Source organism: Heloderma suspectum, chromosome 2 (genome assembly GCF_057233095.1).
Source record: "Heloderma suspectum isolate Gila_16-S chromosome 2, 16-S_ref, whole genome shotgun sequence".
In the NCBI taxonomy this organism is placed as follows: Eukaryota; Metazoa; Chordata; class Lepidosauria; order Squamata; family Helodermatidae; genus Heloderma; species Heloderma suspectum.
Genome location: NC_139459.1, coordinates 368319613 through 368336323, shown reverse-complemented (window position 1 = coordinate 368336323; position 16711 = coordinate 368319613). Strand labels below are relative to the sequence as shown.

The window sequence follows — 16711 nt, the reverse complement described above, 5'->3', positions numbered from 1 at the left end:
CAATAAAGAACTGTTTGTTGGATTTAAAGAGAGGCTTGAGTTAAACTGGTTTATTTATTTATTTTTATTTATTTATTTACAATATTTATATACCACTCCTCATCAGAAGATTTCGGAGCGGTGAACAACATGATAAGAATAAAACAATGATTAAAAGAGTTTAAAAAGTTAAAACATTTTTAAAAAAGGCAAATCCCAATGAAGTGGAGTTCAACAAACCACGGCTGGTCATACAAGGAAGGCCTCTTGAAAGAACGTCTTCAGGAGGCGCCGGAAAGAACACAGTGTTGGCACCTGCCTGACCTCTAAAGGCAGGGAATTCCACAGGAAGGGGGCCACCACACTGAAGGCTCTTCTCCTGGTGGACTCCAACCGGGCCATAGGTCCATGTGGAACCACCAGGAACATGCCCTCTGATGACCTCAGTGACCGGGCAGGTTGGTAAGGAAGGAGGCGCTCTCTCAGGTATCCTGGTCCCAAGTTGTTTAGGGCTTTGTACACTAGTACTGATACCTTAAACCTAGCCCAGTAGCGAATAGGCAGCCAGTGCAGTTCCCTCAGCAAAGGAGTTACACGCTGAAAAGGGGCAGCTCCCGACAACAACTGAGCTGCTGCATTCTGCACTAGCTGCAGCTTCCGGACCAGCCTTAAGGGCAGCCCCACATAGAGCGCATTGCAGTAATCCAGTCTTGAGGTTACTAATGCCTGTACCACCGTGGTCAAGCTATCCCTGTCCAGGAGAGGCTGTAGCTGGCGAACGAGCCAATGCTGGTAAAAGGCACTCTAAGCTGCCGCGACCACTTGGGCCTCCAGTGACAATGATGGATCTAGGAGTACCCCCAGACTACAGTCCTTATCTTTCAGAGGGAGTGCAACCCCATCCAGAACAGGCAATGAGCCTATCTTCCGGACCCAGGAACCACTCACCCACAGGGCTTCCGTCTTGCCAGGATTCAGCTTCAGTTTATTGGCCCTCATCCAGCCCATTACTGAGTCTAGGCACTGATTCAGGACTTGCACAGCCTCTCTTGATTCAGATGGCACAGGGAGACAGAGCTGCGTGTCATCAGCATACTGATGGCATTTAGCTCCAAATCCCCTAATGAACGCTCCCAGCGGCTTCATATAGACGTTAAACAACATTGAGGACAGGATGGTACCCTGCAGCACCCCATAGCTCAATTGCCAAGGAACCAAGGAATAGTCACCCAATGTTACTGTCTGAAATCGGCCCCATAGGTAGGACCGGAACCAATGTAGCACAGTGCCTCCAATACCCATCCCATGCAGTCGATCCAGGAGGATATCATGGTCAATGGTATCAAAAGCCGATGAGAGATCGAGCAGAATTAACAGGGTTGCACTCCCCCTGTCCCTCTCTCGATGAAGGTCATCCATCAGGGCGACCAAGGCTGATTCAGTCCCATAACCAGAACGAAACCCAGACTGAAATGGGTCTAGATAATCAGTATCCTCCAAGAGTGCCTGCAATTGGTTCGCCACAACCCTCTCAAGTACCTTCCCTAGAAAAGGGGTGTTTGTGCCTGGGCGGTAGTTGTCTAATACCGTTGGGTCCAGGGTGGGCTTCTTCAGGAGTGGCCGCACTACTGCCTCCTTAAGGACAGCAGGGACCACCCCTTCCCGTAGGGAGGTATTTATCACTCCCTGGACCCACCCCATCATATCCCTTCAGCTAGCTTTTATTAGCCAGGAGGGACAGGGATCAAGAGGGCACATGGTCGGTCGCATTATTGCAAGCATCTTGCCCACATCATCAGGCCATAACAACTGGAACTGATCCCACAAAATCGGGCAGATGGTGGCATCAGACACCTCGACTGGTACTGCACTAACAACAGCATCAAGGTTGCTGCGGAGACAAGTGATTTTGTCCTCAAAGTGCGATGCAAAAAGGTCACAGCGGGTCCTCGATGGGGCCAGGGCTCCATTTACTGGGGAAGATGTTAACAACTGCCGGACCACCTGGAAGAACTCCGCTGGACGGCTACTTGAGGACGCAATGGAGGCAGCAAAATAAACCTTCTTTGCTGCCCGCACTGCCACGCAATAGGCACGATTATGCACTCTAGAGCATGCTTGGTCATCTTCGAGACTTCGAGTCTTGCACCATTTGCGCTCCAGCCGATGTCCAGCCTGTTTCATTGACCGCAGATCCCCAGTATACCAGGGAGTAGAACGGGCTCCACAGTGCCAGAGAGGGCACTCAGGTGCGATCAAGTTGATGGACCTCTGCATCTCACTGTTCCACAGTGAGGCTAGGGCCTCGGCTGGATCACCAGCTCTCTCCACTGGAAAATCCCCAACAGCATTCAGAAATCCATTGGATTCCATCAGTCTCCTAGGGCAGACTATCCGAATAGGTCCCCCACCCCCGCGGGAGGAGAGTAATGCTGTAAGTTCAAATCTCACCAGGAAATGGTCTGACCATAACAATGGGGATACTTGGAGCTCCCCAATCTTCAGACTACCCATCTCAAAAGTTCGAGCAAAAACCAAATCAAGGGTGTGCCCTGCTTCATATGTTGGGCCAATGACATACTGAGAGAGCCCCATGGTTGTCATGTAGGCCATGAAGTCTTGAGCTGGAACTCTGGAGACAGCCTCAGCATGGAAGTTGAAGTCACCCAGAACCGTCCTGGGTTCCTCCAACACCACACTTGCGACTGCCTCCGCCAGCTCAGTCAGGGAGGATGCTGGGCAGCAGGGTGGGCGGTACACCAGCAGCATCCCCAATCTGTCTCTATGGCCCAACACCAGGTGCAACCCCTCAAGGCCCGCTCCAAGCTGGAGTGGTCTCCTGGTGATAGAGATGGAAGTTCTATGAACCACAGCAACTCCCCCCGCCCCCCGGCCCTCCAACCTATGTTGGTGCTACACTGAGTACCCAGGTGGGCAGAGCTGAGTCAGGTTGACTCCACCCAGCTCACCCACCCAAGTCTCAGTGATACATGCCAGGTCGGCCCTCTCATCCACGATTAAATCTCACCTGCTGCTCTTCCGGCTTCCTGTCCTCTGCCTGGCTCAGGAGGAAGCCTTCTGCCAGGGCCACCGCCTGGGAACTGGTCTCCGCTCCACACTCTCTCACCCAGCTCGCCATCTCCACGGGCAGGACAGTCAGGAACTGCTCCAGGATCACAAGGTCCAGGATTTGGTTTTTCGTGTGTCGCTCTGGCTTCAGCCACCGACGGGAAAGAGTGTGGAGATGGTTGCAAACCTCTCGGGGCCCCTCAGCCTCCTGGTAGCGGAACTCCCTGAAATGCTGGAGCTGCACGTCTGAGCTGACCATGTCCTCATCCAGGACCTTCTGGACCTTTCTTTCCCAGAATTCTGTTCTGCTCCCAGTCTTCACAGCATCAGGGCCTCTTCCTGCTTCAGGGCCAGCTGAGACTTTCTCAGCCATCTTTGATCCGTGTTCCAAGGAAGCCTCCAAGTGGGCAAAAGAAACTCTTCCTTCTTCTGTATCTGGGCAAAGATTGCCAAATGAGCCAGTGCTATTAAGGGTCTGTAAAAGAAAGACATGGTTCTGTTCAGGAATTAATCATGTCAGGGCAAGATGAGACATGCAGGACTCCAGCTAGCAACTAGGTCTTATCCTAGAAGGAAAGGCAGACAAATTCCAGGACTCAAAGAGTTGTTTGAACAAGAGCCTAGCATGGGTTATTTAACCCACAATGAGGCTGCAGTCCGTGCGAACACACTGTGCGGCCGCCATTCTGAATAACCCTGCTCAGGGGTTGTCATGTCATGCAATCCAGTGAGCGGGGATTACGTGAGGGTTAAACAACTCTCTCATAATCCATGGTCTGCATAACACTACAACCTTGAATGGGAGTTCCATATGCAACCTAGTGCCCACGGGCATAGCAGCTCGTCATCCAAATCAGGTCACTGAGAAACTAGAGACCTGAGGCTGCCCCTTTGCCTGAGAGACACAGACCAAAGTCTTTCATTTGCTTGACAGTCAGAAGATGCAACCCCCCCCACACACATACACACAGGTCCATCTCTAAACGTTCCTCCCCCACAAGCAAACTCCCCCTCTCCATCTTCCATTGAGGCCCTGCCCATTCCTCATCCAAAGCCCCCAGACACAACCCTTCCCCATGACACCTTCCGCTGCTGTCATGTTCTCCTTAAGCCTCTCTTACACAAAACTCCCTCAAAGTGTTTAAATTAGTCTTGTCACCCATAAATTCTGCTGAACACATAGTTTTTAAAATTAGACATATTTTGTTTTATATTAAATACCCTTTTAAAAATCCTCAGCATCTGATTCTCCCTGATTTTCTGAGGCAGAGGCTCCATTCCTATCCATCACAGCTAAGAACTGGAAGAACGACAATCTACTAATCTTAGAACTTTGGTATGGCCACCTATGGGCAGTCATCCTAGCTGAAAGACTCACTAGCTAAATTAAGGAATTATCAGAAAACAGGACTCAAGACACTTTTGCCAGCTCTTGGTTCTGTTTCCTAGGCTACGTTAGAAAGGAAATAAAATAACAAAACCCACCGAATATGCATGACGCTCTCTGGAAATACTCTTTTAGATGAATAAACTTGATCTACTTTCAATCATTGATGAAACATATATTGTCTCTGATTTGCTGTAAATTGCCCCTCATGTTTGTTAGTTTGTTCATTTGCGTAGGTATTATTCTTAAAATTTAATTTAAAAACATCACATCTAAGAGCTGCCTAACTGGAACAGGTTAAAAGTCCAAACAAGACAATGTCCTGCTTTTGATGAGACCACAAGCTTTATGCCCCACAGCAAATGGGATTGACTGGTTTTGCTCTGTTGATCTTTTTTTCCAATCTCTTCTTTTCTGTATAGGCTTTTTAGTGCCTTTCCCCCCCATTTTTCTCTCTCCTTAATAATAAGAACAATAATAGTTATTGTCTTGCTTGAATGGACTCCCCTCCAAGCATTTCTCTGTCCTGCATCACAAATTCATGCAACAAAAGTCTGGCCTGAGAAATTTTGCTGCCTGTAGGAAATGCTCCCCCCCCCCGCCGCCCCAAACTCGGCCAACATGGCACTGGAGGCAAAACAACAAAAACCCCTCTACAAGCACTTCTCCCCCTGCCTGGCAACAAAAATACAGTAAGGCTCAATTAAATAAGAAGCATTTTATGCCTTTTCTGGTCCTGAAATCAGCTGTCTGAGGCAGCTGCCTCACTCTGCCCAGAGGGAGGGCCTGCTGCACCTGTGTGTACTGGGGGTGAGGGGTGGGGATCAGCTCATCTCCCTCAGCCCAGCTTTGGTTTCTTCTGAGAGTCCAGTCAAGGGGGGAACCTGGGGGCATCTCAGCCACATGCGGAAATGCACCACAGGACCCATGTAGGCGGAGGGGGGAAACTGTGCCCGGTTAAGGAGAACAATGATGTCCATCAGTGCGCCGTAGTATAATCAATGAATCGGCCTGATTGACTGACTCAACACTGCAGTTCTTTTTTAACACCCCCCCCCCCCATCAAAGAGGCCCAAGAAGATGAAACAAAGAGGCTCTCAAAACTTCTGGGCGAATCCTACATTTTATCAAGTGCTCCGGCCACCTCCCTATGGGGTGAAATAGGGGGAGGGTCCAGCTTGCGCTTCTCAGCCCCTCCAATCAGCGGACCCCTCCTCCATCTTTGCTCTATATCGAATTTGGGCATCTCCCCCCCCCTCCTCACCCTCCTGCACTCCATGCCCCACCCCTCCCCTGCAGCCCAGGGACCCCCTTCGCCCCAGTGCACAAGGCAGGGGTCTCACCCGCTTCCACACAGGAGGCACCGACGCAGCACCCGGAGGAAGCTCAAAGACCTCTTTTCTCTGGACCAAGAAGGAGGGACAGGAAGGGGCTTGGGGGGGGAGCATTTCCTGTGGAGGACAGAACCCCTCCCTTCCTCCCCAATTCAGTTCAGTTCATTTAACCGTTAGAAGGCCAAACTATAAAATCCCCTTTCTCGACCTCTGGAAGCAGGGGGAAGGACTCATCATGCGCTCAGCCGGTGTGTGTTTTGTTTTTGCTTGCAAAACGTTGCTTTCTGTTTAAAGGGTGTTCTTGCCAGGAGGCTCAAAAGGCCACAGGAGCTTCCAGAAGTCAGCCCAAGCCTCTGAAACCAAAAGGAGTGCGGGTGGGGAAACTACAGTGCAATCTTATATGCATCTACTCAGATGTAAGCCCCATTGAGTTCAATGGAGCTTACTCCCAGGTCAGTGTATAGCAGCCTTCCCCAACCCAGTGCCCTCCAGGTCTTTTGGATATCATCCAGCACCACTGACCATGCTAGCCTGTGCTGATGGGAGTTGCAATCCCAAACGACTGGAGGGCAGCAAATTGAGGAGGTTTGTGTACAGGAAGGTTTGTGTACAGCCCTTGTTCTTATGGGAAATAAGAACTACAAGCAGGCAAGGGCAGTGTTGTTGGAGAACTTGGGAAAGAAGGAACTAGAAAGTTAGAAAGGGTTTCTGGCTCCCAATTGTTTCACAGAGAGAGAGAGAGAGAGAGAGAGAGAGAGAAGGTTGCAGTATTATGCACACATACTTGCCAGATTTATACAAGTCTGTGGTGTGACCACCCTTAGCTTAGAGGTGAGTAAGGGGAGACATGATAGAGGTGTAGTAAATTATGCACGTTGTGAAGAAAGTGAATAGGGAGACATTTTTCTCCCTCTGTCATAATGCAAGAATCTGAAGTCATCTCATGAAGCAGAATGGTGGGAGATTCAAGACAGATAAAAGGAAGTATTTCCTGGCAGCACATGTAAGACTATGTAATTCACTAGCACTAAAAGGCCACCAATTTGGATGGCTTTATAAGGGATTAGACAAATTCATGGAGGATAAGGCTGTCAATGGCTACTAGTCCTGATGACTACATGCTGCCTAAAGAATCAAAGCAGTATGCCTCTGTAAAGCAGTTTGTTGTTGTTTATTTGTGCATTCGCTTCCAACTCTTCGTGACTTTATGGACCAGCCCACGCCAGAGCTTCCTGTCAGCCATCACCACCCCCAGCTCGCCTAAGGTTGAGTCCATCACCTCCAGAATGTCATCCATCCATCTTGCCCTTGGTCGGCCCCTCTTCCTTTTGCCTTCCACTTGCCCTGTCTTCTCATTATGTGGCCGAAGTACTTCAGTTTTGCCTTTAATATCATTCCCTCAAGTGAGCAGTCTGACTTTATTTCCTGGAGTATGGACTGGTTTGATCTTCTTGCAGTCCAAGGCACTCTCAGAATTTTCCTCTAGCACCACCATTCAAAAGCATCTATCTTCCTTCCTTACGGTCCAGCTCCCACAGCCATAGGTTACTATGGGGAATACCATTGCTTTAATTATGTGGACCTTTGTTGTCAGTGTGATGTCTCTGCTCTTAACTATTTTATCAAGATTTGTCATTGCTCTCCTCCCAAGAAGTCAACGTCTTCTGATTTCCTGGCTGCAGTCAGCGTTTGCAGTAATCTTTGCGCCTAGAAATACAAAGTTTGTCACTGCCTCCATGTTTTCTCCCTCTATTTGCCAGTTATCAATCAAGCTGGTTGCCATAATCTTGGTTTTTTTGAGGTTTAACTGCAACCCAGCTTTTGCACTTTCTTCTTTCACCTTCGTCATAAGGTTCCTTAGCTCCTCCTCGCTTTCAGCCATCAAAGTGATATCATCTGTGTATCTGAGATTGTTAATGTTTCTTCCAGCGATTTTAACTCCAGCCTTGGATTCATCAAGCCCAGCACGTCGCAGAATGTGTTCTGCGTACAGATTGAATAGGTAGGGTGAGAGTATACAACTCTGCCGTACTCCTTTCCCAATCTTAAACCAGTCCGTTGTTCCATGGTCCATTCTTACCGTTGCTTCTTGTTCAGTCGTGTCCGACTCTTCGTGACCCTATGGACCATAGCACGCCAGGCCTTCCTGTCCTGCGCTCTCTCCCGGAGTGTGCTCAAGTTCATATTCATTGATGCTATCTATCCATCTCATCCTCTGCCATCCCCTTCTCCTTTTGCCTTCAGTCTTTCCCAGCATCACGGTCTTTTCCAGAGAGTTTTCTCTTCGCATTAGGTGGCCAAAATATTTGAGCTTCAGCTTCAGGATCTGTCCTTCCAATGAGCACTCAGGGTTGATTTCCTTTAAGATGGACTGATTTGACCTCCTTGCAGTCCAGGGGACTCGTAAGAGTCTTCTCCAGCACCACACCCTTGCTTACCGTTACTACTTGGTCTTACTTGGTCTTACTTGGTCTTACTGTTGCTACTTGGTCATTATACAGATTCCTCAGGAGGCAGACAAGATGACTTGGTATCCCATACCACCAAGAACTTGCCACAATTTGTTATGATCCACACAGTCAAAGGCTTTAGAAGAGTCAATAAAACAGAAATAGATGTTTTTCTGAAACTCCCTGGCTTTCTCCATTATCCAGCGGATATTGGCAATTTGGTCTCTAGTTCCTCTGCCTTTTCTAAACCCAGCTTGTACATCTGGCAATTCTCGTTCCATGAATTGCTGGAGTCTACCTTGCAAGATCTTGAGCATTACCTTACTGGCATGTGAAATAAGTGCCACTGTTCGATAGTTTGAGCATTCTTTAGTGTTTCCCTTTTTTGGTATGAGGATATAAGTTGATTTTTTCCAATCTGCTGGCCATTCTTGTGTTTTCCAAATTTGCTGGCATATGGCATGCATCACCTTGACAGCATCATCTTGCAAGATTTTAAACAGTTCAGCTGGGATACCATCATCTCCTGCTGCATTGTTATTAGCAATGCTTCTTAAGGCCCATTCAATCTCACTCTTCAGGAAGTCTGGCTCTAACTCAATGACCACACCGTCAAATCTATCCCCGATATTATCCTTCCTATACAGATCTTCCATATATTCTTGCCACCTTTTCTTGATCTCTTCTGCTTCTGTTAGGTCCTTGCCATCTTTGTTTTTGATCATACCCGTTTTTGCCTGGAATTTACCTCCGATGTTTCTAATTTTCTGGAAGAGGTCTCTTGTCCTTCCTGTTCTATTATCTTCTTCCACTTCCGTGCACTGCTTGTTTAAAAATAATTGCTTATCTCTTCTGGCTCATCTCTGGAATTTTGCATTTAATTGGGCATATCTCCCCCTATCACTATTGCCTTTTGCTTTCCTTCTTTCTTGGGCTACTTCCAGTGTCTCAGCAGACAGCCATCTTGCCTTCTTGGTTTTCTTTTTCTTTGGGACGTTTTTGTTGCCGCCTCCTGAACAATGTTGTGAACTTCTGTCCATAGTTCTTCCGGGACCCTATCTACTAAATCTAGTCCCTTAAACCTATTCTTCACCTCCACTGCATATTCATGAGGAATATTCGTGAGCTCATATCTAACTGATCTGTGGGTCTTCCCTATTCTCTTTAGCCTGATTCTAAATTGTGCAATAAGAAGTTTGTGATCTGAACTACAGTCAGCTCCAGGTCTTGTTTTTACCGACTGTATAGATGTCCGCCACCTTTGGCTACAGAGGATGTAGTCAATCTGATTTTGGTGTCGACCGTCTGGTGAAGTCCATGTATAAAGTTGTCTTTTAGGTTGTTGGAAGAGAGTGTTTGTTATGCACAGTGAGTTGTCTTGGCAAAATTCTATCAGCCTATGTCCCGCTTCATTTTGTTCTCCCAGACCAGGCTTGCCTGTAATTCCAGGTGTTGTTTGCCTACCCACCTTAGCATTCCAGTCTCCTGTAATGAAAATAACATCTCTTTTTGGTGTATTATCTAGTAGTAGTAGTGATCCTCATAGAACTGATCTACTTCTGCTTCTTCAGCATCTGTGGCTGGGGCGTATATTTGGATCACTGTGATGTTGGGTGGCTAGTTATCCACAGCAATAAGCCACCCTGCCTGGGTTCCCACAACACTATGGACTGTACTGTTGAGAGTAATGATGCAAATCCATCTGGCACATGAATGGGGGGAGCGGAAATAAGCCACTGTGGCTTAGTTCCCCTCTGTGATCATGTGAACGAGGTCAAAGGGTCAGGAGACCCTGCTGAATATGGTGAGCTGTGGTGTGGAGGGGATAGGGGATCCTTACATCTCTACAGCTGCAGCCTTTCTTCCACAGGTGCATCTTCCAGATCAGCCAAAGCCCTGCCTTCTTCTGCCAGCAAGCTGGTAAATGTGGGGTGACTTCAATCTTCAAATAAGCGTCCCAAATCCAGGTCAAGCAGGGTGGATTCAACACCGTCCTGCTCTTGAGCCAATTCTGTAAGAATGTTTCTTTCCAGATTGATGACCACCTCTGCCAGGGGTCCTCCGGTAAGACCAAGAGACTGCAGCACCACCTGGTCTAGATCTATAAAACTGTGCCAGGTGTGCTGCTGCATGGCACTTTTTGGAGTAACTAGCAAATTGCACAACCACATCCCAAGGCTGGTCTGCAGTGTTGCATCTTGGGACCAAAGTGTAATGTGCCTGTCAACATTTGTGTTGCTGATGGGCAGCTCAGGGTCAACTTCAGCCAGCCAAGCCTCCAACAGAGTTATCACATTCCCCTCCTCAATTTCAGCCAGGCTGCAGGTACAGATATTCTGGCATCTACTACAGTTTTTCAAATCCTCCACCGTATCCTGCAGCATCTTGGTTGCATTTTTAAGTCCATCAATTTGTTGATTCCAGCTAAGGCTAAGCTCCATGGCCGATTTAGCTGTGGCTTCCATTTCTGACAGCTGCAAAGACATCCTGACCAATTTCAGGTCTAACTGATGAAGTGCCATGGAGCAATCTTCCTGCGTTTCACAGAAAATAGAGAAATAGTTCTTTAAATCTTTTTCTGGGGCCCAATCAAGGCTCTGCTTCATTCTGCTTTGCAATTTCTCAAAAAGAAATTGATTACATCTGCCATGAGTAGGTATAAGTATATAAATGATGGGTAGGAGTGGGAGCAAGAAACTAACACATCCATCTTGGGTCTATTGCAATCCGTGACCTCCTACGCTGACCAGTTTTGACCCTAGAACCTCCATCATCTGCAATCTGGCACTCTACATCCTGGCACAGATGTTTCCCAGAATGTTAACAATCACCACAAGATTCCCACAGGACTGTAATTTTGGATTGGGTGCTGGAATAAAATCATGGAATCCTAATGCAGAATATCTTTTGATATTTATTTATTTATTTATTTATAACATTTGTATCCCGCCCAATATCATTAATATCTCAGGGCAGCGTACAGATAAAACCAATTTAAACAGTGTAAAACAAATAATTTAAATAGCTAAAAATATACTAAATCATGCTGGCTGGGGGATGCTGGGAGTTGTAGGTCTTTTCTCTGTCTAAACATACATAGGATTGTGCCCTAAGCTAGCTAATACCAATTTAAAATCTAAAACAATAAAACAGTCAAAACACTGTACAAACTCGGGGAATCCAATTAGCCCTCAAAGGATTTGGTAAAAAGCCATGTTTTAACTTGATGCCAAAATGAAACCAGTGTCTGTGCCAATTGGGCCTCCAAGGGGAGTATATCCCACAGCCAGGATTCCACAGCAGAATGCATTTCTTCATTTGATGTATTTCTTCATGGAATCTCCCAGCTGCTTAAACAGATTGGGCTGGGCAATATGGATCCCAATATTTGTCACAAACTACACCTTACCACCCACCCTGTTTCATTCAGGAATTTCAACTTTGAAAGCAACCACAAATCGTACCTGCAGCTCATATATTATGTTTTAATATACCTATCAAACAACAGTATGAACTTCAAAAGATATCTGGTCTCTCTCTACATCGTTCTGGAATTCAATATTTGGGAGTTATAATAACTAAAAATCCAAATCAAATAATACAAGGAAACTATAAACATATAACCAATTGGATAAGAAACAAATTAAAGCTTGGGAAAAACTCAAACTTTCAATATTAGGAAGAATAGCATCGGTAAAAATGACTATATTACCAACATTTCTGTTCCTATTTCAAACTATACCAATTATGCCCAGAGTATCTAAATTCTCATTCTGGCAAAAAATGATAGAACATTTCATATGGGAAGGGAGAAAAAAAATCGAGATTCACCAAAATGACTATGTGCAATGCAACAGACAGAGCTGGCTTAGCAATACCACATTTAAAATCATATTGAGGGGATCAGGGCGGTGGTGAACGCCTCCCTTGAGGAGGGAGTGATGCCATCAGCCCTCAAGGAGGCAGTGATAAGACCGCTCTTAAAGAAGCCCTCCTTGGATCCCCAAGTTCTGAACAACTTTCGCCCAGTCTCAAATCTGCCATTTTGGGGCAAGGTGATTGAGCGGGTGGTGGCGGTGCAGTTGAAGGCACACTTGGAAGAAACTGATTATCTAGACCCATTTCAGTCGGGCTTCAGGCTTGGGCATGGGACAGAAATGGCCTTGGTCGCCTTGGTAGCCTTGGTAGATGATATGAGGAGGGCTCCAGATAGGGGCGAATGCTCCTTCCTTGTTCTCCTCAACCTCTCAGCGGATTTTGATACCGTTGACCACGGTATCCTCCTGGACCGCCTGGAGGGGTTGGGCGTTGGAGACACCGTATTGCGGTGGTTCCGGTCCTTCCTCTCTGGCAGGTATCACAGGGTAGCACTGGGAGAGGAGGTTTCGGACCCATGGCTACTTACTTGTGGGGTGCCACAGGGTTCCATCCTCTCCCCGATGCTATTTAGCATGTATGTGAAGCCACTGGGGGCTATCATCAGGAGGTTTGGGGTGCAGTGTCATCAATATGCGGATGACACGCAGCTCTACCTCTCATTCAAATCTTCACCAAGGTTGGCCATAGAATCCCTGTCTAAATGTCTGGAGATGGTGAGTGGCTGGATGGGGAGGAATAAGCTGAAGCTGAACCGAGGTACTTTTGGTGGGAGACAAGAGGAGGCTGGGGGATGTTAACCTGGTGTTGAATGGGGTACGGCTACCCTTGAAAGACCAGGTCCGCAGCCTGGGGGTCATTTTGGACTCCCAGCTGTCCATGGAGGCTCAGGTGTCAGCTGTGAGCCGGACAGCGCTGTATCAACTCCATCTGATACGGCAGCTGCGCCCCTTCCTTCCCGACCATCTGCTCCCATCGGTAGTACATGCCTTGGTCTCCTCTCGTTTAGACTAATGCGCTCTACGTGGGGTTACCCCTGAAGACGGTTCGGAAGCTGCAGCTGGTACAGAACGCGGCGGCTCGCCTGATTAAAGGCAGCCGCCGGCAAGATCACATCACTCCAGTACTGAAGGAGTTGCACTGGTTACCAGTTGTTTTCCGGGCCAAATTCAAGGTGTTGGTTTTGACCTTTAAAACCCTATATGGTTGCGGCCCAGCCTATCTTAAGGAGCACCTCCAGCAGCACCAGACAGGCCGCTTAACAAGATCAGCCTCGGATGGCCTTCTCTCTGTCCCATCAGCCAGGACAGCTAGACTGGTGGGGACGAGGGAGAGGGCCTTTTCTGTGGTGGCCCCCACTCTGTGGAACTCCCTCCCTAGGGAACTCCGTCATGCCCCCTCTTTAATGAGCCTCCGTCGTGCATTAAAAACGTAGTTGTTCAGGCAGGCATTTGGGGTGGGTTAGGGTATTTTAGAAAATGTTTTTATTGTAGAATTTTATTGTTTTAAACTGTTTTATTGTATGTTGTACATCGCCCAGAGTGGCTGGGTGACCAGCCAGATGGGCGATTAATAAATTTAATAATAAATAAATAAATAAAATAAATAAAAATATTTTGTGGCTTTTCAAATCAAGCAGTTGGTACACATAATAAGAGGAGACACACATATACAATGGGTAAGCATGGAACTGCATGAAACTCCACGCCTTTGGAATAATGTTTTTTAAAGTGAGAAGTACAAAAGAGTTGCAAAAAATTAAAAACCCTTTTCTTGCAAATACTCTGAAAGCTTGGAAATATTGGATTAAAGAATGTATCCCGCGTCCATCACCAATTAGGCCAATCTTATACCACCCCACCCCTTCATGGATCACTGCCTTGTTGTGGCGAAGGGGCTTGCGTAACTCAGTGAAGCCATAAGCTATGCCGTGCAGGGCCACCCAAGACGGACAGGTCATGGCAGAGAGTTCTGACAAAATGTGGTCCACTGGAGAAGGAAATGGCAACCCACTCCAGTATTCTTGCCAAGAAAACCCCATGGAACGTATCACAAGGCTAAAAGAGATGACGCCGGAAGATGAGCCCCTCAGGTCGGAAGGTGTCCAATATGCTACTGGGGAAGAGCAGAGGGTATTTCCAAGTAGCGCCAGAAAGAGTGAAGCGGCTGGGCCAAACCCGAAAGGACACTCAGCTGTGGATGTGTCTGGCGGTGAAAAGAAAATCCGATGCTGTAAAGAACAATATTGTTTAGGAACCTGGAATGTCAGATCAATGAATCAAGGTAAGCTGGAGGTGGTTAAACATGAGATGGCAAGATTGAACATCGACATCTTGGGAGTCAGCGAACTCAAATGGACAGGCATGGGCGAATTTAATTCAGGTGACCATCATATCTACTATTGTGGGCAAGAATCCCTTAGAAGAAATGGAGTAGCACTCATAGTCAACAAAAGGGTGGGAAAAGCAGTACTGGGGTACAATCTTAAAAATGATAGAATGATCTCAGTACGAATCCAAGGCAAACCATTCAACATCACAGTAATTCAAGTCTATGCCCCAACCACTGAGGCCGAAGAAGGTGAGGTTGATCGGTTCTATGAAGACCTACAACACCTTCTAGAACTAACACCAAAAAAAGATGTCCTCTTCATCATAGGGGATTGGAATGCTAAAGTAGGAAGTCAAGAAATCACCGGGATAACAGGCAGGCATGGCCTTGGTGTACAAAATGAAGCAGGACAAAAGCTAATAGAGTTTTGCCAAGAGAACATGCTGATCATAGCAAACACTCTTTTCCAACAGCACAAGAGGCGACTCTACACATGGACGTCACCAGATGGTCAATATCGAAATCAGATTGATTATGTCCTTTGCAGCCAAAGATGGAGAAGCTCCATACAGTCAGTAAAAACAAGACCTGGAGCTGACTGTGGCTCAGATCATGAGCTGCTTCTTGCAAAATTTCGGCTTAAAATGAAGAACGTAGGGAAAGCCACTAAAACTTTCAGGTATGACCTAAATCATATCCCTGATGAATATACAGTGGAGGTGAGGAATAGATTTCAGGGATTAGACCTGATAGACAGAGTGCCTGAGGAACTATGGACGGAGGTCCGTAACATTGTTCAGGAGGCAGCAACGAAATCCGTCCCAAAGAAAAAGAAATGCAAGAAAGCCAAGTGGCTGTCTGATGAGGCTTTACAAGTAGCTCACGAAAGAAGGGAGGCGAAAAGCAAGGGAGAAAGGGGAAGATATACCCAACTGAATGCAGAGTTCCAGAGAATAGCAAGGAGAGACAAGAAGGCCTTCTTAAATGAACAATGCAAAGAAATCGAGGAAAACAACAGAATGGGAAAGACTAGAGATCTCTTCAAGAAAATTGGAGATCTCAAGGGAACGTTTTGTGCAAAGACGGGCATGATAAAGGACAAAGAAGGCAGGGACCCAACAGAAGCAGATGAGATTAAGAAGAGGTGGCATGAATACACAGAAGAACTATACAGGAAAGATTTGAATGTCCCTGATAGCCATGATAGTGCGGTCACTGAACTTGAGCCGGACATCCTAGAGAGTGAAGTCAAGTGGGCCTTAGGAAGCATTACTAACAACAAAGCTAGCGGAGATGACAGTATTCCAGCCGAGCTATTTAAAATCCTAAAAGATGATGCTGTTAAAGTGCTGCATTCAATATGCCAACAAATCTGGAACACTCAACAGTGGCCACAAGACTGGAAAAGGTCAGTTTACATTCCAATTCCAAAGAAGGGCAACGCCAAAGAGTGTTCAAACTACCGCACAATTGCGCTCATTTCACATGCCAGCAAGGTGATGCTCAAAATCCTACAAGCTAGGCTTCAGCAGTATGCGAACCGAGAACTACCGGAAGTACAAGCTGGGTTTAGAAGAGGCAGAGGAACTAGAGATCAAATCGCCAACATTCGCTGCATCATGGAGAAAGCAAGAGAATTCCAGAAAAACATCTATTTCTGCTTCATTGACTACGCTAAAGCCTTTGATTGTGTGGATCACAACAAACTGTGGCAAATTCTTAAAGTGATGGGAGTACCAGACCACCTTACCTGTCTCCTGAGAAACCTGTACGAGGGTCAAGAAGCAACAGTAAGAACCAGACATGGAACAACCGATTGGTTCAAAATTGGGAAAGGAGTACGACAAGGCTGCATATTGTCACCCTGCTTATTTAACTTATATGCAGAGTACATCATGAGAAATGCCGGGTTGGATGAATCAGAGGTCGGAATTAAGATTGCCGGGAGAATTATCAACAACCTCCGATATGCAGACGATACCACCCTAATGGCAGAAAGCGAAGAGGATCTCAAGAGCCTCTTGTTGAGGGTGAAAGAGGAGAGTGCAAAAGCTGGTTTGAAACTCAACATTAAAAAAACGAAGATCATGGCATCTGGCCCTATCACTTCCTGGCATATAGAAGGGGAAGAAATGGAAGCAGTGACAGATTTTACTTTCTTGGGCTCCAAGATCACCGCAGACGGTGACTGTAGCCATGAAATTAAAAGACGCTTGCTCCTTGGGAGGAAAGCTATGGCAAACCTAGACAGCATAGTAAGAAGCAGAGACATCACCTTGCCGACA

At 46.8% G+C, this 16711-nt stretch overlaps 1 protein-coding gene across 1 annotated transcript in view; it reads right to left on the bottom strand.

Moving 5' to 3' along the window:
• The window catches only part of LOC146355957 (uncharacterized), a 75393-nt gene extending 69494 nt beyond the window's left edge, over positions 1–5899 (bottom strand). Inside the window, exons 1-2 of the mRNA XM_084829988.1 lie at positions 5779–5899; positions 3008–3523 (exon numbers count right to left, since the gene is read on the bottom strand). Coding sequence (XP_084686114.1) covers positions 3008–3523; positions 5779–5883 — 621 coding nt within the window. The 5' untranslated portion in view covers positions 5884–5899. The remainder of the gene's footprint in view (positions 1–3007; positions 3524–5778) is intronic.
• Positions 5900–16711: the final 10812 nt, after the last annotated feature.